The sequence below is a fragment of the Dipodomys spectabilis genome, unplaced genomic scaffold (assembly GCF_019054845.1).
Source record: "Dipodomys spectabilis isolate Male_0828 unplaced genomic scaffold, ASM1905484v1 ptg000215l, whole genome shotgun sequence".
In the NCBI taxonomy this organism is placed as follows: Eukaryota; Metazoa; Chordata; class Mammalia; order Rodentia; family Heteromyidae; genus Dipodomys; species Dipodomys spectabilis.
The window spans coordinates 1643641-1670541 of NW_024870892.1; the positions used below are offsets into that span (position 1 = coordinate 1643641).

General features: G+C 39.3%; 1 protein-coding gene across 1 annotated transcript; it reads right to left on the reverse strand.

The window, feature by feature from the left end:
• Positions 1-702: 702 nt before the first annotated feature.
• Positions 703-25007, reverse strand: Ccdc168 (coiled-coil domain containing 168). Its single transcript, XM_042696996.1, has 5 exons — positions 24777-25007; positions 24414-24447; positions 24279-24321; positions 3097-19514; positions 703-2997 (listed from the first exon to the last, which is right to left on the reverse strand). Exons 1-5 carry the CDS (start codon positions 25005-25007, stop codon positions 710-712), a joined length of 19014 nt encoding a protein of 6337 aa, XP_042552930.1. The 3' UTR covers positions 703-709.
• Positions 25008-26901: the final 1894 nt, after the last annotated feature.

The window sequence follows — 26901 nt, forward strand, 5'->3', positions numbered from 1 at the left end:
GACATCATTTGTCAGTTTTTAGCAATTGCAGAAATAATAGCAAATATGCCAAAAGAAGTAGTATCCACCCTAAGTCCTTCTTGAAGAGGCTTAGAGAGAGCCCTTCCTCCCCTTTCCCTTCCTTTCTCCCTCTTCTCCCCTCCCCTTCCCTTCCTTCTTCTCTTTTCTCTCTTCCTCTCTCCCTTTGCTCCCTTCCCCAATCCTTCCCCCTCTGTGTTACCAAAGTTCTCTATAATCGAAACTATTAAAATACTTACTACTTCATGTCGTCCCATAATTAGTGACATTTGACTCTGGAATCCCGACTGCTATTTTCTGACACACTTCACCTTCTCCCTGCGTTCTCTTTGTCCTAGCTGTCTAGACCTTCCCCATGTCAGGTAGTTTACAACTCCTCATCCTGACCCTTGGTGGTTGAGCGCCTGTAGGATGCTTCCTCTATGACCAGGTGACTGCAGCAGTGAAAAGGAAGGCTCAGTCTGGAAAGTGCCAAGCCAAAGCCACCTCCTCACTCATCCTGGCCTCCCTCCACAACTGCACAATTCGATTTCTGAAATAACACACATATCCACCGAGGAAACACTCCATGAGCCAACTATTAGATATCCATCTTTATTTTCCGTTACCATAGCAACCAGCATTCCGGTGTAAGGGAATGTATACATGATAATATTAGCTTTGAAGAAATGCACTTTAAGGACCCCAACAACTATCTTGGTGAACCCCACATCTTCCAGGAATTTGTAATCTTTGCCACCAGGGGCACTTTGAAGTTTCTCTTCCTTAAGGTTCTTGAGGGAATAGTCCAGCGAACAGTCTGGGGTACAACCTCTAATGTGTCTGCGGGCATACACGCGTAGAAAAAGGGTTGCTGTAGTTTCTCTGAACTGAAGTTGATGTCCCTGTGATGAAGTTTTGTTGCTGGTCCATCTTTGCTTTGGGAAGAGGTCAGTCTTTCTGACTCATAATCATGGACTTCCTTCCTTCTTACCTGTTTCTCTATACTAGGGGGCTGATGGGGTGCACTGTGCTTTCGAAATACATCAAATGTGGTCTTCTTTCTTCCTTTGCTTTCTGGATGCATGTGGTGTTTTTTTCCAGGATGTAACGGAATATATGATTCCGAGGAGGAAGTGGAAGAGGGATTTGCTGTGCTCAATGCCGTCCATGGAGGTTTCTCTTCATTACGTGATACAGATGGCACGGAGTGAACTTCCACAGCGTTTGGTGAATTCCGACATAAGCTGTCCGGATGTTTAGAGGATGCTCTGTACTTCCCGCTTTTGTGAGATCCAACAGGAGGTGGGGACATTATTAAGGTGTGTTTTCTAGAAGCCGTCTTATGACTGTCTCCTGAAACTTTGCTGTACAATGGCTTCAAATAAGCCGCTTCTTTCCTCTTGCAGAGATCTCCCAAAGGAATGTCTTTCTGTAATTCGAATATAATGTTCTGGGAAGCCTTGGGTAAAACGCCAGCTAAAATCGTACACTCTTCATCCTCACTTCCCTCAGAAGTCGGGCATTTCCCCAAGGTAGCTGAACTCTTGGTGCTTATCTGATGAGAGAAGTCATTAGAAATCTGAGCTGAGTGGGAATCCTCGAAACCACTAGCGTTTGCCTGAGTTCTTACATGGAGAGGTTTCTGGGTATTTGGTTCTTGAAAGCGTACACTATAGCGCTTCTCTTTCTCTGGGGTCATGCAGGGTCTTAACTGGGAAGGGGCTCTAGTGTCTTTCTGCAGCACCTCACGCAGCCGGGTTGGAAGAGCACACGCTTTCACCGGCTCTGGGGCTTTTGTGAAGAGTAATGGATTCTCCTTGAGACTTGTCTTGTCGAGAGGAATCTGCGGCTCTAACCTCGGTGGATCGGAGGAAAGAGCACCACGCTCTCTGCTCTCATCTACTTGTTTACCTGGTGAAATCGTGGGCATGTTCAGAGGACGCTGGGGAAGAGCATTTGGCTTTCGGAACGTACTTTCAACAGAAAGCCCCAGGTGAAAGCGGAGGTATTTGTACTGTAAATCCAGGTCTATTTGATGAAGAGATTTTTCCTCAAACAGTAATAAAATTCTGTTTTTCCGCTTTGGCGCTTTGACAGCAGAGTGCAGACAGCTGCTGGGGGAAGGGTTCTTTCTGTCCTGGGCATTGGCCATCGCACAAGATTCTCTTACAATTCTGGACAGGGCTTTCATCTGTATTTCCAGGGTTTTCATAGAAAGGTGCATGAGGAGTTTATCTCTTTGTTTTGCTGAATAGCTTTGGAGAACATGAGTCCCTGAAGGATCCCGAGCTGACACTTTGGAAGATGTTCCACTGTCTGGCTGTGGAATAGTCCGTGGCATTGGGATGGGCTGTCTATCATCACACTTAGCACGAGCAATTGGCGTCTCCACACAGCTGTGAAGAGGATAGTCTTTTGGGTAATTTTCTTCTAAGTTAAGTTCAACAGCCTCAACCCTTTCTGGGGATCTAAAATTCAAATTCTTCTGTCTTAGATCGAGTTTCCAACTGTTATCTTCTAAAATATCCCCTTTAGAATAAAGGCTAAACTTCCGGAAGGAGGCTTTTGCTCTCTCTGGCATCAGATTGCATTTTATTTCCAGAACTTTTGAATCAAGGTAATTGGCGAGCTTGTTTTTTTCTTCGGGAGTAAAATATTGCAAAATGGCTTTGGGTTTGGAATCGAGGATGGTTGGCCAGGCCGGCGAACTCTCTGGAGATGGCAGTGATGTCGTGTCAGCAGGCTCATAGTCTTGGAGTTTCCCCAGTCTGTCGGAAGAAACTTTGTCTTGGATCCTAGTTCTGACATGGGAGTCACAGGGGGTTTTAATTGCTTCACAAATTGGAAACGAACGCTCTGCACCTGCACCATCTGCAAGTGTTTTGACTTCATCGTTTTGAATTCGAGGCACGGTCCCTGGAATAGCTTCTTGCCGCTGAATGTCTCGTGTGGAATCACATCTGGGTCCGCCTGGGTCTCTTTCTTGGGGAAGCAAGGTGTACTCTCTGGTTTTGAGCAGCTGAGTTCCACACTGTGGTTCTTCTCCAATAGTCACATGCCTGGTCCTTTTCAGATGGGCTTCTGCAATTGTCTTTTGATCTTCAAATGTAAAGGGACACTCTGTGTGCATGAGAATACATTTTGGTATCTTGTCTTCCTGCTCGATGATATGCAAGTTGAGTTTTTTAATAATCCTGTCACCTTGCCCCGGAGCAATCTTTTCTCCTGTACTGGGAATTAATTTGTTTTGACTTCTTTCTCTTTTAAGGTTGGCTTCTGCTTTGACTTGAAGTGGCTGTGTTTGTGGTTCATTCACCACAAAAGGCTGGGAATATTGTGGGACTGTATTGGTAGTATTCAGTTTTTCTTTTACAACCGTAAAGGTTTCCCTCTTGATTTTACTTGTGTTCGCTGATTTCTCCTTGAACTTAGAAAGGCAAAGTCTCTGTTCACTTCCTAGGTTTGTTTCCAGTTCTTTTGTATGAGGTGGTCTCATGGAAATGGAAAGGTTTCTGATAACGATTCTTGGGCTATTTTTATTCCATAAAATCGTATTCTGTGTTCTTTTGAAGGTATATTCTATTTTATTTATTGGAGTACTGTGTCTAGTGAAACCAAAACTTGCAGTTTTCTTACTGGGCCTCGGCTCTGTTTTCAGACTTGTGGGTCTTATTTTCTGTCTTTTAAGGGAAAGAGGGATGGACGCACAAAAGGAATCCACAACATTTCTTTGAAGTGATTCTTGAAGTTGGAGGTTTTGTTTTATGCCAGACAATTCTTGCGCCTTTTCTTGTGTTTGCTGGCCTGGGCAGTTGTTCTCCGTATGAGTGATTACTTGAGTCTCAATTTGTTTTTGCTGTTCCAGATTGACAGAGGTGATCTTGTTCGTTTCCTTCTTTATTTCCTCTACGTGTCCAGACTGAAGCAGACAAGTCCAGAGTGGTTTAAGGGACTTCTGAAGGAATTCCAGAACACGTGCTCCCTGTTCTGGACCAAGCAGCGTCAGATCTTCTTTTCTTCTTAGGGCATTAAATTCTGTGATCTGCATGTGTACACCTGGTAGTATTGGTAGACTGGTGTACAAAGTAGTTTTCCTGTCCACATCTATCTCCAATGTCGCCTCCTGCTTCCTATCCCGAGATGGAAACTTAACAGAAAGGGGAGAGTTTGACCTAGTCTTGTGACCACTTTTGGAATGCAACATTATTTGCTTTTCCATAATGGTATCTTTCTTTTCTAGTTTTTGAGGGGCAATCAACTTGGTGGTATTCATTTTTTCAAGTGATCCTAACTTTCGGGGAGAAAACATTTTGATTATTTTATCACTCCCTTGTCCATCTTTCTTTGGGTTATACAATTTTAATGAATCCACGGATTCTGGAGATACTTTGGATACAGTCTCCTGTTGGTGGGTCTCTCCCTCTGCCACAGAAAATCCTTTTAAAATTACAGGGGTGCCAAAGGTGACACACATTTGCTTGGCTGTCTGCCTTGGCAGCGAAAGAGGAACCTTACCACTTCTCTTTTGGCTAGAATGATTGCTATCGTCAATTTGTCTTTTCAGGTTTCCAGTTGCGGGGTAGGAGTTAAAGGCAGCTACATGTTCTTTCTTATATTTTTCAGGTTCATTCTCCTGTTGAGCCATCAAGTGCAATTCCAGCAGTTTCCTGTGTCTGATAGTACCAAATCCAGTGAAGTACATTTTCTCATCCTTTTCTGATCTAACTTTTGAAGGTTCACTCCTTTGCTGGGCATCGACCATGAAGTCTGAGATACACTGCTTCTCTCTCTCTTTCTGTGCTGATTTTTTAATGTTTTTATTATCACCATCAATTAACTCTCTATTGGCTGTTTCCATGATGTCTGATGATTCCTGGAGATGTAGCTGTGGAAAACAGGCTCCTGAGATCCCACTCACGTCTTTGTCTATTTTGTCCCCTGACTCCAGAGTACAGAGACATGCTGACGGTGTGTAAAGGAAAGTCTTTGACAGAATCACAGGTGGTTCACCTTTATGATTGTGCACTTTTTTCTCCCGTACCTTCATATTCAGGGCGAATCCTTTTGTATTAAGGATATGTGGAATTGGTGAACTTGCAGGCCCTTTGCAATGTACCCTGATTGTCATGTCTGTGGTCGTCATTTCAAATCCTCCTTCTTTTGGGGTCCTATAGGGTTTACCTTTTCTGGCATCACCATACACAGGCTCTGTGTCTGCTATTTTCTCCACATTAGAGAATGCTTTAACTATTAATGGAAGTAGAGACATTTTGCTTCCAATCTTTTCTTCATCTACTTGTAAACTTTCATCTCGCTTAAGGTTAGGTAAAGAAGATTTAGAAGGCTGATTTTTTCTTAGAATCAGAGCTTGTGGTTCATCTTGTTCTTCTTGTTCCTTTCCCTTGTGCCCTTTGATATCTATATGCAGTTCTGTTCTATGGAGCTTATAGGAAGGAAGTGATTTCTTTCCCTTCATAATTATATCTGGGCATCTCTTCTTTATGGTCTCTTTTCTGTCTGTCTTTCCTTTCTGAAACATGTGTTGATTGGCAACCTCTTTCATGCTATCTCCTCCAGTTGTCTCCCAAAGCGTTGCTTCTCCTGTTTCTAATATTCTCAGCAAGGATCTTGTAAGTCTTAGCATTCCATCCCCTAATTCTATGTTTTTCTGTAATTGGAGCTGAGGCAGACACAGTAATGAAGTGGCAGGCTTGGTGAGACCCACACGTGGTTCATCTTTGCATTTTTGTCCCTTCATTTCTTGAAATTTGGGGGATACTGGAATATCTCCTATTTGACCCTCATCTTCTTCCTTATTCTGTAGCATATGTTGTTTTCTACATTGTAGATTGATTAGAACATCACCAGTAACTGGCTTTAAATACATGTTGTCGTCATGTCCAGTTGGTTTCAGGTCCTTTGCTGTGGACAGAGAGGAGCTTGTTGACATTACTCTTCTTTTTTCTTCCATTCCCGCTCCCGCACACATACTAAGCAGAGGTAGATAACATCCAGCAGTAGAGATCTTAGTTAGCGTCAAATTTTGCTCCCTTTTGCCTTCTTGCGTCTTTCTCTCTTGCTCTTTAGTTTGCCCCTGAAGGCTGCTGAAATTGCATGTTTTTAAAATAGGGGATTTCTTTGTCTTTAAATCCATATCTGTGGTGACCGCTACACTGTTCGTTCTTGCAACTTTTTCTCTATTCTTTTCTTGTAAATCATTTGCAAGATCTCCATCATTGATGGTTTCTGGACATGCTATTCTAACTCTATCTGATGATTTCTTGGACTGAAATTGCGTGAAAGATGATGTTTTCATTCTGTCTTCCAGAATGGAAATGAGTGCATTCTTATGTTCCTGCATCTTTCTTTTTTGTTCTTTGATTTTCCTTTGCAACTCTTCAGTTCTGAGCATATGTGAATATAACAACTTCCTTATTGTTGGATCCAAAAGGTCTTTCACGTCTATTTGGAGCGTCTCTTTTTCTTCTTCCTGTGTTACGGGCTGTAGCAGTTCTTTTCTGTTGCCATCTAATGCGTCCATGGACTCAGCATCCTGAATTGTTAGTGACGGAAAGGAGAACTGTGTTCTTTCTCGCAGACACTCCCTTTCATTTACATTAGTATCCCATTTAAAGCAAGACAAAGAAGGTAAGGAAGAAGATTTCTTTAGAACCATTCTAGGTTTACTGTTAGTCTCTTGAACTTCTTTTCTTTGCTCCTTAATACTCAAAGGTACTATCTTTCTATGAAATATATGTGCAGATGGGGGTATCTTTACTCTCAGAGTTGTTCTTTGACAGACTATGCCACACTTTGTGCCTTCTGTTTCCAGCCTGTCCTTTGCCTCTTCACATAGCCTTTGTGGATTTACTTTTACTCTTAGACTTTGTGAACCAATACTTTCTTTTACATCTGCATACGAGACTTCCTCACATGATGACCCAGGAAGTTTTACTTGCAAAGGACATGACAGAGAAGAATCAGTTTTGTTCAGACCCACATTAGAGGCTCTTGTTTCTTCCTGCATTTGACCTCTTTCTTTACTGCTCCTTGGTGGTTCCTTTCTCTTGCTCAGAATACTGTACTGACTGATAAGAGACATAAAAGGAGATGTCGATGTATTTTTCTGGGAAAGTGTGCCATCGGGAGGTATCAAGTCATTTCTAGCTAAAGTTTGTACTTTGTCTTCTTCTAGTGGAAGTGATGCTTTTTCGTTTCTCTTTTGTCTAGCAATGGTCTTTGTAGATGCCGTTTGTCTTGCAGGCAATAATTTCTGGAGCACAAGATGTGATAAGCAGCTTTTTATTATTCCTGGGTCCATTTCTCCCTGTATTTTTTCTATTGGGTTTTCTGTTCTTTTTGAATTGCCCAAGGTGTCAATAAAAGGTGACACAATATACTTTAGTTTCTCTAAACTCAACGATTCTATGTTCCGTGTACAGGGGAGAATGGATTTTGTTAGTTCTCGTTTGTCTTCCCTTGCTTTATTTCCTTTGTCTGGTTTGCTGCAGGGAATAGAAGGTAAGGTCAGAACTTCACCTCGTTTACTTTTTCTCTTTGGCACACGTCCCAAGTTTTCATTGACATTTGTCTTTTTGCTGGGTGGACGGCCACCGTGCCTAGCAATAAGAGGCACGTGTGGCAGTGGGAACTGATTTGCCTTGGAAATTGTGCCTGCAGAGTGCCTTCCATGCTTTATACGCACCATTTTCCCTTTCTGTGGCTGGTGCTCTTGTGTTGTGCTGGTGTCATTTGACTTGCCATACCCAATGGACATTGCGGGTGCCACCTTGCCCGCACCACACAATTTCTGGTGATGTAGTCGTGGAATGGCACATCCTAATATTCCTTGTACGTCTTCTCCTCCTTTCATGCTTGTGTCTAATTCACAATCCATTTGGGAAGGTGCAAGATGAAAATGTGCATGCATAACTACCTCTGTATTTTCACCTCCTGGGCCTCTTTTCCCAGATCCCTGACCTTCTGCATCTGCTTTCCCTTGCGGCTTGCCCTCTGGATCTGTCTGCTTTTGTCCTTTCTTACTTTCTGGATTCACTTTCCCTTGATCTTTATCTTCTTGATTCCATTCCTCTTGTTCTTTATCCTCTCCATTTATTTTCTCTTGCTCTTGGCCTTGTAGATCCATTTTCCCTTGCTCTCTGCCTTCTCCCTCCATTTCCTCTTGATCTTCGCCATCCCGTTTCTTTTCTTGGATGCCTTCTCCATCAGTTTTTGCTTGTGTTTTGCCTTGTGGATCCATTTTCCCTTGCTCTTTATTTCCTTTCAAATCTTTATCTTTTGGATATACTATGCCTCTCTTGGCTAATATTTTTATTTTATCCTCTTCTTTTTGTAGTACATATTCTTTTATGTTTTTGGTGCTTGTGATCTTACCCTTGGTAGATTTTTTACTTGCTTTTCTCACTTCATCAGATAATATCTTGCATGTTAGTTCTGGAAGAGAATACTTCATTGCTTCAGTTTCATGGTTAGTTTTTTCTATCTTCAAAATCAGTTTTAAATGAGAAGAAGGTATCCAATCATGGGAATTGGTTAGAACCACATTTTGTTGCTGTTTCTCTTGATCTTTTTTGTCTTGCTGAATTTCCTGTAAGCGTGATGATTCCATTTTCTTCAAAGGGACGACTTCTTCCACTTTTACATCCTCCCTTTCTTTGTATATTATTTTTTCCATGGCATCTATTACACTGTTTGCGATAGGACTAGATGCAGAGAGTGTACATGTTATTTCATCTCTAGCTGATGACCCCTGAAGCTTTGGCTGTAGAAGGCATGATTTTGCCTTCATTTGCATAGCTTCTTCTCCTTTTACTTTTGTGTTGACTTCAGAATAAAGTGGAAGAGAGATGGAAAATTCCCTCAGACTCTCTCCTTGTTCATCATCCTGCATCCTTTTCTCTTCTTTTTCAGTATTCAACTGTAATTTGTACACTACTGAAGACTGCTTCTTCTCCACAGCTATCCTTTCAGACTGTATTATTTCTTTGGGAGCTATTTTGACTCTATCTTTCTGTGGCAAACATTTTGCTCTTTTCATGCTGCTTAAAATAGTATCCGTTGGCTCCTTACGTGTTCTTATTGTACCTGACAATCCCTGGAGTGTCGATGATGGAGGATGGAATCTTGTTATTCCTTGCTTATAATTTTCATTTATTTTAGTATCCCACTCCAAGCGAGGTGAAGAGGGAATGCAATCCCGCAGTTTATTCTGAACTGTACTTGGAATATTTTTATTTTCTTGAACTATCTTATGTTGTTTTTTGTAGTTCAGCCGTGGTTCCTTTCCATGTAGTAAGTGTTTAAAAGGTGACTCTTTCCTTGTTAGAGTCTTACATACGAGGTCCATGATATCTTTTACATTGACTATATTTTCTTTACATTTTTTCTTCCTCTGTGGCAGACATTTTACTTCTATTACATTCTTTACATTATTTTGATTGGCCGACTCTGAAAATGATACTTCTCTGACTTTTGATGATGTCTGGGACATCAGTGGTGGCAGGTCATGCCTAACTATTTTTGATTTATTCTGTCTTTCTTTTATTGTTGAATTCAAATTAGCATGGCACGGAGATGGTAAGAAGGTGCAAGTGTTTGTCAGTTTCACATCCAATTTACCTTCACCTAGCTGTACCTTTTTCTCTTGTTTCACAATATTAAATAACAAAGGTAATTCATTTCCTCCGATTACGTGCGACAGTGAGGATTTCTCTGTCTTTGAAATAATGCCAGAGTCCCTTATTCCTTTCATTTCTACTGCCTTTGCACCGTCCTCTTCTTGTTTTTTTCTTTTTATCCTATTGGAGATAATCACATCAGTTGACTCTTTATCTGATTTGAAGTCAGGTAAAGAAGGGATGGGCTCACCTATTTTTGTGACAATCCAATCTTGATCACCAAGTCTCTCTTTTATGGTTATGGTTTTATCTTTGACGTTCCATTGCATTTCTAGTCCATCACTTGGGATATCGCAATCAGTGGCACCAAATGTATCTGAAAATACAGATTTTAGGGCTCTACTTTCAGGCCATTGTATACCTTTCATAACTCCCTCTTTTAGGCCACCGTTCTGTCTATTATTTTCATGCCAAAGATGTATACAGATTGAGAGAAAATGTAAAAGTATGCTAGGCACATATGCTTCTATTTGCTTTTCTTTGGCCTTATGTAAGTCTCCTTTCTTTGTAACTCTTATCTTGGGTGAGTTACTATTTAATATGGTCTCAATGACCTGTGGTTTATCTGACGACTGATTTCCTTTAGAGAATAAAGGATTCCAATATTTTATGGTTTTACCACATGCTTCTAAAGGCAGCATTGCATTTTGTCTGTTCATTTGCCTTGCCATTGGTGGGACAAAGCATTCTGTACTTGTTTGATTTTTAAAACACAAGTCTAGTCCTTTTTTCCTGCTTGAAACAGGACCTTCTTCAGATAACACTCCCTTCAGCCATGGCATTAAATGTGGCCAGTGACAGGGATAATTTTCAGAGCATGATGTATTCTCCTTGATGCTTTCATAGGAAATGGGCAGGTGATATTGATTCTGTCTGTTTTTTCTTTGCTGAGTATATTCATCTATCGCATCCATTTTTCTTAGTGGTATTCTGGTCTGTGGAGTTGAATAGTCATGTGTCATTTGAAGTAGATCTGTTTTGGAGTGAGATATAGGCTTTGGAAGATGATCATTTCTATGTTTTTCTTTCTGTTTCTTCTTTCCTGTATTTAAAGTGTATTGTCGACTGCTTGTTGGCTTTAGTGATTTGGTTAGTTGTGACGAAGCAATCTGATACGTATCTATCAGAGAGCTCGAAGCCCATGTTGGAAGAGCCTCGGATGTACTTTCTTGATGTTCTTTTCTCCCTCTAATATGTGCATTAATCCCTCTGGTACATGGAGAAGGATCTGCTGGAATACTGGCTTCATTTGATGCTTTCTCTAAAGCAGATGAATTTAACATCACTTCTGCCGGGACTTGTGTCTTTGGATTTGTAGTATGGAACTGATGAAACACACATGAGAAAATGGATTCTAGAATTTTTTCTTTTGTCTGGTTACAAATGTCCAGTTGCTTTACCCTTGGTTTTTCTGAAAAGTCCATTTTCCATCTTTTTGAATTGATTGGAATAGCAGTTAACACGGATTGTTCTTCACTGCATGGATTCACGTTGACATTTATAGAGATATTATCCCTTCTTTCTCTTGTCATATTTGGTGTCTGTTTTAAATGGAGAGGGCTCCTAGTGGAGCAAGGTACAGAATCTAGAACACTTTTAGGATTGCTAGCTGGTTTTGCATGTTCTCTCCAATCTGGACATGTTCCGTGCAGATCCCCTAGAGATTTCTGGTCTTTGGAATTTAGGAAGAGACAAGTGTCATTTAATCCTTCTCTTCCCAATAGATTTGAAATATTTTTTTTGCTAATATACATTTCTCCTTCCTTAGGTACCTCGCCTATGTTTTCTAAATGAAGAGGTTCCCTAGTGAGTTCTGCATTTGTTCTAATTCTTGAGGTATCACAGATCTTGCCATTGATTTCCATCTTCTTTGGAAATATACCACTATATACTATGTCTCTTTCTAAATCAACTTTTGATTTCATATGGAAAGGTTTCTCTATTTGTGGGCTAATCATTATGTAATCTCTACATCGTGGGACAATGTCTAATGAAATAACCTGGAGTTCTTTTTGATCTGAGTCATATTGCTCTAGTTTCCTGAGGGTGCCTGGTCTAGCACTCGTATCAATGATCTGCGTAGATGACCTTTTCTTTTCACTGAGTGATGTCTTCAGGTTTAGCTGTGGAACAACCTGTGCTGTCTTTTGTGGTGTGTCCTTTTCCCCTTTTACTTCTGTAACCACTGTAACCTGACACGAAAGCTGACCACAGTTGCAAACATCATTCAGCAGGAAATCTGTCACTGTTTTCCCTTGCTGTGATTCATCCTTCTCTTCCTTAATGTTACCTCTTGGTTCCTTCTTGTTGCTTCGGGTTCCATATCCTGTAACATAAAGCATCTGGAACACGGGGAGTTTCCTCACTTTCATTTTTGTCTTTTGGGGGTACAGAGGACCTGACCTGACAGCAGCTCTTCCTGTATCATGGTGGCATGTGCTGTCCACAGGGCATGGCTTCTGCCCTGTCCACAATGTGCCTACACTCATATCCAATTCTGGTCTGTCTTTTTGCTTGAGTATGCCATTGTTCTTGTACTTGCTGATAAACTGTTCTGCATCAGGATTCCCTGTTATTTTCAGGCCCATGGTTGTTTCAAGTCTTTTATATTTTCTAATACTTTTCTTCCTCTTCTCTCGTTTTTTAATATGCAAGAGTAGTGTCTCTATATTTTGGGGCATGTGCTGTATACTTGAACTATAAGATGCTTCATTTACTTGCAGGCTAAAGAATTTTGCATCTTGATGTATGCTTTTTCCTTTCACTTCTTCCTTTGGCTTTCCAGTGTGAGTTCGGCCCAGTAGGGGAGATGATATGGATCCCAGAATGTGACTGGCTCCATCTTTCTGTGAAACAGGTTCAGAGTGCACCTTTCTTTGTAAATCTAACCTGTTACGATGCAGCGCTTTCGATTGTCGTGACCCAGTTTGTAATGGTTGTATACAGCATTGGAGAATGTCTGCTAAAATGTCTTGGTGACCAACATTTTCTTCCAGTTTTTCAATGATTCTGGATACATTGACACATCCTGAGGACGACGTAGGCCCTTCATTTAGTAGTTTATCCATCTTTAGATGTAAGAGGATGTTTTCCCCCTCTTTCAACTTATCTTGCTTCATTTTCATTTCTGCAAGTGTTTTATACTGAGACATAAGGCATCCAGAATCAAAATGACCTTCAAGAACTAGATTTGCTACATTTTTACTCAGTAGAACTGCCTTTGGCTGCTGTGTGCTAACTCTTCGTCCTTTTTTATTGCTTCCAGTACCAAATCCAAGCCACTGGGAAACTGGTCTTTTCTTTGCCTTCCGTTTTTTCTGTCTGATAGGTAGAGGGTTTTTCACATCATCTGTTTTTTCCTTATCTTTAGATATTATAATTTTAGGATGCATAGTAATGTAAGCACAAGTGGAACTCCAGATAGCTTCTGGGAGGATATAGGACTCTTGCTGTTTCTTATGTGGGACAAGATTTTTGGGATTTGTTTTAAATTCATTTTGCTTTTCATTTTGAATAGGATGAATCTCAGAGAAAAGAACAGTCTCTGGAATAAACTGTTCTCCAACTTTTAACTCTGTATTTTGACCCATTAAATTAATATCTGTTTTCTGAGAAGGAATGTTCTTGGGGAATACTCTATTAACTAAAGGTGCTTCGGAGTTTCTCGTTTGTACTACTCTAAACTCAAATGGCTGACTGTTCTGTAGAGTTCTGTTAAACATAACCTGGTTTTTATATGCCTTTTTCTCTCCAACTTTTGCTTTGGTTATGGCATTTCTGGTTTTAGACGGTCTTTCATATGTATCCAATATACTAAGTGATTGATCTATTTTCATATTTTGTAGAGTAGGCATAGAAGCAGGTGTTGATATTACATTGGCATTTACGTCAGCTTTATTTTTCTCTACTTTTATGCTTCTAGCTTTAGAGTTCTGCTTTTTATTAATGGTTACAGTAGAATGGTTTACAGTGTTATGCGACCATAAAAGTGTTGGTTGTTGTACTTGTGAAGGTATAACTTTAGCACTTGACATTTCGGGTATTTTTAGGTTATCTGCCAAGTTTTTAATTTCTTGTGAAGCAGATAACTGCTTGTCAACAGAATCTACAATTCCTGCCAAATGGTATGGAAATTTTTCTTTTAAAACAGAGTTGTCCATTTTTTTCTTATCATATTTTCTAGATGCAGCATCATTTGTTGGCTCACTGTGTTTTGCCCAAACACGTGATTTTTCCACCTTTGAGAGTCCAACTTTGACAGTTACTTGCACATTTTTGTTGTTTTCTAATTTTACACTTATTTCTGGATTCATTTCACAAATCTGGCTTTCAGAGAAAAAAGGCTCTCCTAACATCATGTCCTCTGACTTGTCAGGTTCAGATTCCTTTATGAGCTGTACATTTACTGTTAAGTTGCTCGTGTGGGAAGGACCAGTTTCTATGAATGGTTTTTGCTTTTCCCCTCCACTTTCTCCATTATGTAGTTTTACTTCCTTTAAAGGGTGGAAAGTATCACCCTTGTTAGTGGAATCAGAATATTCTGCTTGGCCTTCAACTGGTGATGCTGCTTGTGAAAACTGTGGATAACTATGCCTCGAATGTCTCATAGCTATCTCTGGTTTTAATTGATTTTGCCTTGTCATGTCAGAGAAATCTGACATGAAGTCAGTGGTATTCAGAAATGTGTCTGTCACATTTTTAATTTGCCCCATGGCTTTTATTTTGCTTCTTAAATTGAGTTGGAATTTCTTCTTATGTTTTATGATAAAGTGTCCATTGGTTTTAAGTATCTGTGAAACTGATGGCTTCTTTTCCTTCCCAGTTAAACATTTGAGAGTCACTATAATTTCATTTTTCAATACTTGTCTTGTGTTTCCCTTGCTTTTGGAGTTAGACAAAACAGATATAAAAAAATCTATAGATCTCAAGCAACTTGGGGCAATGTGTTCTTGTACCTTTTCCTTTTCTACTGTCGTACGATTACTCACAGTTTTTTTAGGTAGAGTGTCCCTTTTTGTTGTTGGATCAAATGATCGTTTATCCATCATCAGTTTGGATGATGGACTTCTGGAATATTCCATCGCACTGAATAATGACTCTCTCACACCTGCATACCACTGATTCTCACCCTCCTGGTACTTAATTTTGTGTTGCTTTTTCTTTCTATGGCCTCCTGTAGGATATCTTTGTTGTTTTGCCCCCAACATTTTATGCCTGGGCCTCCTACATTTTTTGTGTACACGTTCAAATGTATAGCTCTCACTTTTAGATTCAGCTGACACAAGACTGGAAAAACTTAAAGGTTTTAGAGCTGTTAAGTCCTTTTGATTCTGTGACTTTTTTTCAGAAATTGTACTATCCCATTTTCTTCCAAGATTTCCATCCCAAGATGCATCACATAATATTAAGCCAATCTCTGATTCTTCTGCTTTTGGAAATAAAGTCTTTAGACTTGCTACACTGCTTAATTCTTCCTTAGAATGAGGGTCCTTTTCCACTGTTTCAGCTTGAGGTGTGGCAGAGGAGATGGCGTTTAGAAATAGATCTCCCACCAATTTACCTTGTTTGATCTTAGTTTTGGAGCTGCATTTTAACGGCCTTCTGTAGCTTGGTGTACTGCATCCTATGATATTAAACATTTGGGAGATTGGTACCTTCTTTGCCTTCAAAGCTACACAGTTGGAACTCATTTTAGGTCGTTTGTCCGTAAGTGCTAAAATGCCTCTCTCTATTTTAGGTGCAGGTGAAGTATGGGGGGAGAAAGTCAAAGACTCTGAAACTGCTGGTAGTTCTTGTGCTAATCCTTTTTGTTTCTCTGCTTCCAGTACAATAATATAAAATCCATCAGATAGGATTCTGGAGCACGTTAAAAATTCAACAATTTGTGATTTTAAGGTCTTTGGAGGTAGATATTTGCGGTAACCACATTGAGGAATATTAAATATCTTTGAAATTGATGGCTTTTTTACCTTCATAGTTATGCATGTGGGACTCTTGCTTTTTAAGGCTTTACAAGTAAACGTTTTTCTCTGCCTAGTAGAGTCAGGTAGATCAGATTTGAAGAGATTCATAGATCCCAGAATAGTTGTTTGTAGGTCACTTCTAAACTCTACCTTTTCCTCTCCATTCCAATTGTGTAGTACACCTGCCAAATGATTCTCATTCGGCAATGCATCATATGTTGTACCAACTAAAATTGCGTCAGTTAGTGATTCCTCTGATTTCAGAGGGGGAAGTTTTGCAATTACTGTACCGATTGTGTCATTTTGTGCCTGGATGCTTTTCCTCAGCTCCTCTCCTTGCACCAGATCTGCAGGTTGTTCTAGAACATACAGAATTTTCCTACTTACTTGGCTCTTTGGTTCATACAAGTTCAGATCTCTTCCTGTACCCGAACAGAATTCAAGATGTTGGCTGGACTGTGGAATTACTTTTAATAACACCTCCTGTTCTCTTTCTTCTTCATCTTGAAAGTTGCTTTCTTGGACGTCGTCTGAAGTAATATTGCCCTCTTGCTTTCCTTGTGTAGACATGAATCGTGTTTCTCTTGGTATTCCTTTTTCTGTTTCTGTCTGGCTAATCGTATTGATGTCTGTTAAAGAGCACATTTTATCTGTTGCTTCTTTACTTTGATAGATATCTTTCATTTTGGTGGCCAAGTCATATCTGAAGATCCAACTATCACGAGGGGCTAATTTTGGTTGAGCTTCTTCTACCAATTTCACTTCATCTTGTAATCGGGCTTCCAGAGTGTTTGGGGATGTGTTTTCCTCACAAAAGGAACACAAATGCTTTCCTTCACTGTCAAGTTGGGGTTTTCCTTTTGTTAACTCAATATAACAGTAATTCTCTGCATTTAATCTGGTATGCATTCCAGTATCAGACAAAATAGACACGTGAGGGTAAGCATTCAGAAGCGCATCTGACAAACTTTTATCTTGCAGCATTTGTTTAATGATAATTTCAACATTATTTCTCAATTTTCTTCTATGGCTAGAAGTGTCACGTCTATTGAGATAAAGCATCTGTGAAATTGCAGGCTTCTTTACTTTCCTAATCACTTGTCTGATGAGTGAATTTTTTGTTCTTGACCATTTTTTTCTGGTCTCAAAACATTCTATGGCAACTGAAGATAAATCCCTTTCTAAATCTTCCTTCTCTTGTGCCATACGACTGTCTAATTTCTTTCTGAGGTTTTCACCAGAGGGGACCCAGTTATCTCTTGTTTCAATTAAATATTTGCCAGTCGACAAGTTCTCTGGCATAAGTGGACATACAGGATCGATAGCATTTTCTCTGCTGGTAGGTCTGGATGGGTTTTGCTTCATTTTCTCTACTTGCAGTTGATCAGTGATAGGGCTTGGAACAGCCCTCGAAGCAGTTTGTGTAGAAGGAATTTGTGGATACACTTGTTGCTTTTTATCTTGAATCGACTTGCTTCCTAAACTGATTGGTTCCATGTTAAATCTGACACATTTACTGTTCTTCTTTTTATCAATGCTGAACCTGAGGTCTTGTGACAGTGGTGGAACTGCTCTTTGTTTCTCTTCCTCTCTGTCACAGTCTTGTGGTTCTTTGACTATAGGGCTTTCATCAATACATTTTTCTTTCTCTGTTTCCTTTTCATGTTCTAGTTCATCTTGTTTTAACACTGAATTACTAAGTCTAACTGTTGATGTACCCATTCTGTCGCTTGACCTGCTATGCATTTCTGTATCGGGTGTTTGTGAAATGGTAGCATATATGGTATCATAAAATGCATCAGATGTGCTGTTAGTGTGATGCATATTTTTTATACTGCTTCTGGTGTTGAATTCTAGCTCCTCATGTTCAGTTAGGTTACCATTTTGTGTTGTAATATTGGGAGACAATGGTATACTTTTCTTTGGATTTACACATTCAGTATTTGCTTGCACTTTTATGCCTTGTAATTCTTCACTGTTTTTATGGTTTTGGGGTCTTAAGGAAATAAGCAAATTGACATCTGAGAACTCCAGAACAATTTTCAGTAAATCTTCTCGTTTCTGTGCATTCTCTTTTGGGAAGTCTCCTTGCAGGTTTGGTGTACTAGCTGGTAGCTCTTCTCCGTTCTCTGCACTTTGTAGATCTTCCTTCATTTTTATTTCTCCGTTTGTTCTCATTTTTAGAGATGAGGTAAATTTCTGTCGAGATTCTGACATAGCTTCTTCGGAAGGTATCTCATGCTTTAGAATATCCAGGTGAAATGCTTGCTCAATAGGGACTTCAGGAAGTTTTTTGCTTTTCTTGTTTATTTCTTCTAATAAGAAATAAGGTGCTTTTAGTTTATCAGCATTGATCATGAAAGAGTGTCCGAATTGAGGCAACACTTTTGATGAAGTATTTTGTAGTGCTGTATTTTCTCTGCCATATTGCTTTAAATTTTCAATAATGTCTGACATTCCCATGTAACTGGTTTTCTCTACATCTGGTGACTTATTTTGTTTCTTTACAAAATAGTCACATTTTATTACATCTGGCAGGACTTTCACTAGATTTTTTCTAGAATGCTTTTCAATGTACGGAATAATAAGCTTAGAGACAGACAAAAGATGTAATTCTTCTTTTTCAGTGTTATGTTTCCATCCTAACTCATTCTTATTTTTTGAAGTGTGACACATTATGATTTGAGACACCCATGAAGTTGGTGTTTTCTTTGCTTTCAGAGATGGAACTTTAACACTGAGTTTGCATTTATTATATGATGATTTTTTTCTGTTTTTCTGCTCTTTAACGGTTGGCATACAAGGCATTGCGCTATATACAGAATACTGACTTAATTCAGATGAAGCAAGTTTTCCCTGGCCTTTTGGCATTTTCTTCTTCAGTTGTGGCATATCTTTAGCAACTGATTTTCGACTTAAGGCTGAAAATTCAGCATTCTGAAAGCCAGTATTTTGCTCCTTGATGGGACATTTAATCTTGTTTGAATCTTTAAAACAAGCAGAATTTTGGGCGTCACCGAAGTATTCATTAGCCTCTCCGCCTTTGAGTAAATCTCTTATTTCAATAATGCATGGAACTTTGATGGAATGTTGGCTCCTGTTCATGTCTTGGGTCTGGAAGCAGCCTTGTATGCTGTTGGAGAATGGTTTCACCGGCAAATCTTGAGGCTGATGAAAATAGTTGACCGGGTTATTAGGCTGATCATTGACTGATTCTTGGTTATAAATAAATTGTTGGGCTTGACTAGCAAATCGGGCATCATAAAACCCTTGATTCTGAATAGCGTGTTGTTCTGGAAAAGAATTTCGTGATTCTATTTCAAGAGAATGTTCAAAGTTCTCCTGAGATCTATGATGTTTAGTCTGTAGTATACATTTGGGTTTTAAAGAAATTCTATGTCTCACATTTTCCTCCAGAAGTCTAACTTGGTGTCTAGAGAGAACTAAGTGGGCAGGAGGGAATGGTGCCACATTGAGATCCTCATTTTCTATACTGGATTTAGAAGTTTTTGATAAACTAAGATCAGAAGAAAACTCTGGTTTCTTATTTTTGTTGGTTTTCATTATGGAAAATAATGTCTTTGAAGAAAAATGGTTTTGTTCATATTCATTTTCTGAATATTCTCTATGGTTCTGAATTTTCTCCTTTACTTCTGAATTAAACAGTGACAAAGATGAGCTGGCATCACCTGGAAATGGCATGCGACTTTTGCAAACGCAGTTTACTTGATAATCTCTCTCACTGGTCCCTGAGCATAGTTTTTCATCTGAGGATAAAATGTGATCTTCAAAGTGACTTTCATTTTCTTCAGATATAAGTGTTGAAGTAGTACTTTCTGAAAAGATGTCATTTCTAAAACATAAAAGGCTGTGTAAATGAAATTTCACTTAGGGGTTATTTTTTTTTAAAAGGTTTCAATAGAGTTAAAAAATCATATCATATGTAAAAGCAGATCAATATAGAAATAAAAAAAAGTTATTATATACACATTACAGAATAATTACCTAGTTCCTTTTTCTTAATTAACCCATCAGCTAGTGAAGCAGATCATTTATGTATTTCAGAGAATGAGAAAATCTGTCTTAAGCTCTCTAAAACTTGGTTCAAAACAAACACCAAGAAAGTCAAAGTGGCAAGATTACTGTTCTTTTACAAAGAATATCAGTTTGTTTCTGTTCTCTACATGAACTTTTTACCAGAAGAAAACAATCTTATGGTAATTTAGCAGGCACATCAGAAGACTGTTCAGTAGTAGAATAAACTATAGCTTTCTGTAGACAACGGACAGTATCTCTAACAGATATTGGTTTGTAATCAACTGAAAAGTGTACATTTTGGGAGAGTACTTCTCAATACAATTTGAGAGTCAAAGTAAGGGGGTAGAGTAATGATCCTAACAAAGGACTCACGTACCTCAAATGAGTGTCAGTTTAATGAGTCCTCAGATCAATTAACATCAGCAATGCATAATGTGATGGTTAAGTTTATATATCACTTTGGCCAGGCCATAGTGCCCAAATACATAGTCAAACATAACAATGGATATTTCTGTGAGAGTGTTTAGGGAAGGAGATTAACATTCATACCAGTAGACTCAGAAAAGCAGATTGCTCTGCCTAACATGGGTACAATCCTTCTGATCAGCAGAAGGCCATGTAGAACATAAGACCAACCTCCCAAGAGGAAGCAGAAGTGGTCCTTAGGCTTAACTGCAGATGTTGGACTTGCTAGTCACTATAACTATCCTAAAACAAATCTCTCTAATTACACACACGTACGTGCGCGCGCACACACACACACACACACACACACACACACACACACACACACACACACAGAACCAACAGTATATATCATACACACAGATTATATACAGCAAGAAAGTGCCCACCTACAAACCAAAAGGAAAGGCTGTTGGAGAAACCTAAGCTCTGATACCTTGCCTTGGACTTACCAGCCTCAAATACGTTTCTGTGGTTTATGCCATCCAGTCTGTTATTTTGCTCATGATATCTCCCCTGCCAGGTAATTTACTATGGCAGCTATAGCAGACTTACAAAGCTGTGTCTACATTTTTGTTACTTTTACTGTATAATCCTTGGTAGCAAGGTCCATTTTCACAAGTCAAAATTTCTTATTGAATTAGTGATAATAATATATATTTCCCAATTTACTTCAGATGACTAGGCTCAGTGTAACATAGGGATCATATATTCACATTAGTTCACAAATAGACATGACCCACCATAAGGAAAACCTGAAACAAGCCATTCCTGCAAATCTAATGTAAACTCAGTGGTTTTTTTTTTTTGTTTATTTTTGCTTACTAGGACTAAGCCTCACAAGCACAAGTTTTCCTAGTCTCACATGTCACCTTCTAAAAATATGTAATTTTTATCTTATTATTATTTTATTCACCCCCCAAAACAATCACACAAAAGCAAAGAGGAAAGCCAAGAACCTCTGTTTTGTTCACTGGTGTACCTCAAGAGTCTAGAACAATGGCTGGCACAGAGAAGGCCTGTGGTCAATATTGCTGAATGGTGACCTCTAGCTCTAAGCTTCTGACTGCTTACTTTCATCTACAAGATGAGTAGACATTAAAACTTAACCCTTTCGGGGCTGGGAAGGTGGCTCAGTGGTAGAGTACTTGCCTTGCATGACTGAGGCCCTGGGTTCGATTCCTCAGCACCACATAAACAAAAATAAAAAAGCTGGAAGTGGCGCTGTGGCTCAAGTGGTAGAGCGCTAGCCTTGAGCTGAAGAGCTGAGGGACAGTGCTCAGGCCCAGAGTTCAGGCCCCACGACCGGACCCAAAAATAAATAAATAAAAATAAAACTTAACCCTTTCCTCAATCTCAGTGAACACACACACACACACACACCTCAGAAGTGTGTTTCTGGGTTGAACCCATGGCCCTCAGCATGCTAAAGTACGTGCTTTGTCATTGAACCACCCTGAAATTTTAACTATTAGTTAGCTAAGAGACTAACTACTACTAATAACGGAGAACAATTATATCAGTATATCATATTAAAATGGTGTGCCTTGAAAAAAAATCTTTGTTTCAATCCTTAAAAGGAAACTTTTTCTGGTCCTAGGGCTTGAACTCAGGGTCTGGGTACTGTCCCTAAGTCTCAGCACCACTTCCAGCTTTTTCTGAGTAGTTTATTGGAGATAAGAGTCTCAACAGACTTTCTTGCCCAGGCTGGCTTCGAGCGTCATCCTCAGATCTCAGCCATCTGAGTCCAGCTCTCAAAGGAAACTTTTTACCACTTCTTTTTGGTATAAATGAACCACTAGGACCACTACTCTCTTGTCTTGGAGCTACTTGTGAGGTAAAGTAAGAGCAATGCTGAGACAATCAATCTAGTAAGAATAGTAGTTACTATTTGACTGGCAGGAAGATAGATAGCATCTACGCATGAATTACGCTGGGGCTAATTCACCCCTTGGAAAGGGTGGCCAAGATTTCGTCATGTTACTGGGAAAGATTTCATCCTGCTACTGGGAATGTCCTGCGATTTAAAACTTATAAACTGATTATATCTGGAATTGCCTAGTTAACATTAATAGACCATTGTGGACCTCTGGTAACTGAAACTATATGAAGTGAAACTTCAGTTGAGGGTAGCTACTGTATCTTCCCCTTAGTGTCCCAGAGAAATACCTAAGGGATTAACTCCTGCCCAGGCAGGAATGCTGGTACTCAGAGGGGGAACATGTAGGAGTCTTGATTCTGAAGCGGAACACTTGTTTTTCCCCATTTCTTCCTATGACTTCCTCATGTTTATCCTCTGCTTTTGAATTACTTTAATGTCTCAAACACCAATTTCTAGCCTATCAAGTTGAATAGACACTGATTACATTTCTGAGTAACTCCAGTTTGCACTGGCTTCCTGCTCCCAGCATCCAACCTGCACCCCCAGAGCATGAGACCTTGTAAGACTCAAACCTTTGAACTTGAGTTGCCAGGACTCAATAGGATATTAAAGCCACCAGACCCTTTTCACCACACAAATGAAAGAAATTAGATTGACACTGAGTAATTTTCAGATTCAGATTCATTCTTCAATAAGCAATCTTGCTGAAATACAAAACTCCTATTCTTAAACATATTTAGTGGCTACTGTCTACAGAATTACATCCAATCCAACCCACAATTAAATTTTAACACGTTACAGAAAGTCTTACATGACCTGACACCATTCTCCAACCACTACCCCCCCTTCCCTCTATATAGTTTTGTTTTTTTTTTGTCGGTCGTGGGGCTTGAACTCTGGGCCTGGGTGTTGTCCCTCAGCTCTTCAACTCAAGGTGAGCGCTCTACCACTTGAGCTACGGCGCCACTTCCTACCCCCCCTTCCTTACTCCATGTTTATGTTCCAGCAATTATGAAATAATTACAATTTCTTTAACATTAGCTTACTGTTTCTTATTTCTTTGCCTTTACTCATGTGCTAGAATGCCTTTATTATCCTCAATTTTTTCTGGTTTTCATTCAGACTTGGAAATTCATCTGTATTAATCACTCTCCCAAAGCCATCCTAAACATCCCTGCCTGATTTAAATATCTCCTAAATGTGGAAGTGGCTCTGTGGCTCAAGTGGTAGAGCACTCACTTTGAGCTGAAGAGTTAAGGGATAGCACCCAGGCCCACAGTTCAAGCTCCACGACCAAAAAAAAAAAATCTTCTAAATGTTCTTTTTTTTTTTTTTTTTGGGGGTCCAGTCATGAGGCCTGTACTCTGGGCCTGGGTACTGTCCCTCAGCTCTTCAGCTCAAGGCTAGCGCTCTACCACTTGAGCCACAGCACCATTTCCGGCTTTTTTCTTTTTTCTTATGTGGTGTTGAGGAATCGAACCCAGGGCCTCAGGCATGCAAGGCAAGCACTCTACCACTGAGCCACCTTCCCAGCCCCAACAATTTATTTATTTTTTGGGGGGGTAAATGTTCTTATACTTCTAGCTCTATGTCACCATAACACAGGACAATCATTCTGTACCTATTCTTCTTCACTATAAGAACATAAACCTCTTGAGATCAAAGAGTATCTTAAGTGACTGTCTCCACATCCATGTAATCCTCATATTGTTAATAGTTGAATTAATTTCAGACAATCTAAAACCACGACAATATTAGTGATTATGTTGGAATTTAATCCCTATCTCTGAAATACCTTTTATATGCTCTTAGATTCTGATTTTATATTCTAATTTCAGAGAAATTCATATCACTTTTGTAGGCTCTAGTTCAGTGTTGACTTGATACAAGGTAGGTAATAAATTAATTGTGCCATAAGGAGTAGTGGTTACTATTTTTTTATTTGTAGAGGAAAACATTTAGAGAAGATATTCATTAACTTCTCTAAGCTTTATTTTTCCTCATCTATAAAAATAATTTCCAACTCGAAAGGTAATTTTAATAATATACAAAACACTCTCAACACACCTTAGAACTTGGCACCAATTTAAACTAAATGTTAGACTGAATTATGATATTAAACAGTTACATTCCACTGTACTCAGAAAAATCCTTCTCTAATTCAGAAGCAAATATAATTTTCAAGCAAATATAAATGAACTATCTCACTGGATTTAGAATCGTATCACTTACCTTTCTTTTGAAGTTGGATGGATAACTGATGGATTCTTTGGAGCTAAATAGGAATTACAAAAATCACATTATCAGTGAAGAAACGTAAGCTAGAAAAATTTCACATTAAAAGAAAAAAAAACATAGGATATTTACCAAATGCCGTGCTTTCAAGGCAAATATCTTCATTCTGTTTCAAGGGAGAAAATTAAATGTTAGAGAATCCAAGTATCAAAGTTAATTTTCTATTATTTTATTTGTTGATTGTGGGGTTTGAGCACTGTCCCTTAACTCTTTTGCTCAAGGTTAGTGTTCTACCATGTGGCTCTCCTGTGGATGATTGGACATAAGACTCTCATAGACTTTCCTGTCCTGGGCTGGCTTTAAACTCCAATCCTCAGATCTCAGCCTCCTGAGTAGCTAGGATTCCAGGTGCTAAGCCACCAGCATTCAGCTACAAATTATTCCTATGTGTGAATGTGAAAAACAGTGAAGTGGAAGTTCATTATTTGGCCTTACCTTCTGGGAATCTGAACCACTCTTTCCTGGAAGCACAGGTTTCTTCTTGAGGAATGCATAAATGTTTATGAGTATTACCTCAAAAATAATTCCTAGGAAAGTTATAAAGAAGATTAACATCCAATCATTTTGAAAGATCCAAGATGCTTGGAGGTCCCATATTGTCCAAAACACATCATCTTCTGATTCATCTCCTGCTACATTTTTAAAGAAATAATGTGGCTTTGACATTTTAATTTAATATAGGAAATTGATCTCAGAATTCCTTGAGTTCAGATGCCCAAAACACAAAAAGTGGTACGCCCATCTCAACCACATGCAAAGCTTTGCCAGAAACATCTGCTAGTGCTACCCAAGGTTTACCAAACGTAGCAAGGACAGCTCTGGGCCTAAGTGACGAACGTGTCATAGTGGGCATTTAACTTAGCTCACAGTATCTCACTTTAAGCAATATTGCAAGTTCACTGGCAAAACACAATGCTAGATGCTTTTTTTTTTTGGGGGGGGGGGTCTGGTTGTGGGGCCTGAACTCTGGGCCTGGGCACTGTCCCTCAGCTCTTCAGCTCAAACCTAGCACTCTACCACTTGAGCCACAGCACCACTTCCGGCTTTTTTATTTTTGCTTATGTGGTGCTGAGGAATTGAACTCAGGGCCTCATGCATGCAAGGCAAGTGCTCTACCACTGAGCCACCTCCCCAGCCCCGCTAGATGCTTTTTTAAATTTAAAAATTTATTAATTTCATAAAAACCAAAACAATCCTATATGTCCTCTAAATATTACTACTCCTATATAATTTAAAAATATAGAATAAATTCAAATCGGTAGGAAGCCTTTGATCTGAACATTTCTATTACCAGTAACAGTGTATTCAACATTTATTTGTGGCCAAGAAAATATAGTACTTTGTTAGAATGAACGTAGGGTTGATCGATGTAACATGTAAAAATATTGGGTGCCCACTGTAATTCACATTTCGCCAAATAGGCTTTTAGTACAAATATATCTGGTCGCCACTTTGTAACACATACAATAACTTGTCTCTTAAGAAACTGCCACACAAAAAATAAGAATTAAAAAAAAAAAACCTGCCAGAGTTCTCTTAGAGCAGTTGCTTTTTCATTTCTTTGCTATAAAGAGCTCTCTTTAATTTCTCCTACAATACAGTAACATTGTGCTGAAAACCAGATTTGACTCTGTAATGGCTCCTAGTTAGTTGCCTTTTGCCATGCCTGGCATTAAAGAGCGACTAGTGATGTCCTTTCTGATGTCAGAATTGAAGGGTGGGGCGGAGGCAGACCTAAGAATTGCTAATTTTCCTTAAGTCCACAAAGTTAGAGCTGGAAGCTTACTGAGCAAATAGTTTCAGTCAGGATAGACTGTACTAGTGGTAAAAAATTTCAACACTACTTTGGATATAGTGCATTTTTCTTTGAAGATGTAATTAATACTGCCTTTGGATTCACTCAGTCAGGTAAACTGAGGAAAGCAGCATTCATTTGACAGGAGTAAACCATTCAGGCCTTTTATGATTACAAAGATTTACTGAGCTCTGGCATCGTCTAGTGGGGATCATGAAGCATTCTAAAGAGAATCTCATGTTTAGATTCAGTCTACTGGGGTTTAATTCTGATGTTGGGTTTTGTCATTGCAAAGGATAGTTCTCCAAAATGGTAGGGCATTCAATAGCTCTCGAAGAAACCACAAGTACTCGGAATTTCTCAAGTACTATGGCATAGTAGACACCTCCCCCACTCCTTGCCCCTTCTTAATATACACAACGGGAGCGATTTTTACTAAAACCTGTTTTCATTATTATTTGGGGATATTGGGAACAGGGGCTTGAACTCAGGCCTCACCCTTTTGTAGCAGTAGGCACTTTACCACTTGAGCTACATCTCCAGCTCCTTTTAATATTATTTTCAAGGTAGTGTGTGGCTTTTTGCTAAGTTGTGATCTTCCTGTTTGTGGCTAGGGATGACAGGCAAGTACCAGTGTGCCCAGCCATGTGTTTTCCCCATAATCAACAGGTATTTTACCACTACCTTTACCTTTACGGGAGTCTCACTTCTTTTTGTCTAGGCTGGCCTCAAATTCTGATCCCTGGATTTCCAGTATCTAAGCAA

What these genes read in the sequence shown, in the direction of transcription:
- Ccdc168 (XM_042696996.1), bottom strand. Translation starts at nt 25,007, where the DNA reads ATGTCAAAGCCACATTATTTCTTTAAAAATGTAGCAGGAGATGAATCA. An exon ending in CCTTGAAAGCACGGCATTTG is followed by an intron (nt 24,322 to 24,413) that starts GTAAATATCCTA and finishes ATTCCTATTTAG; the next exon opens with CTCCAAAGAATCCATCAGTT. An exon ending in CATCCAACTTCAAAAGAAAG is followed by an intron (nt 19,515 to 24,278) that starts GTAAGTGATACG and finishes TTTATGTTTTAG; the next exon opens with AAATGACATCTTTTCAGAAA.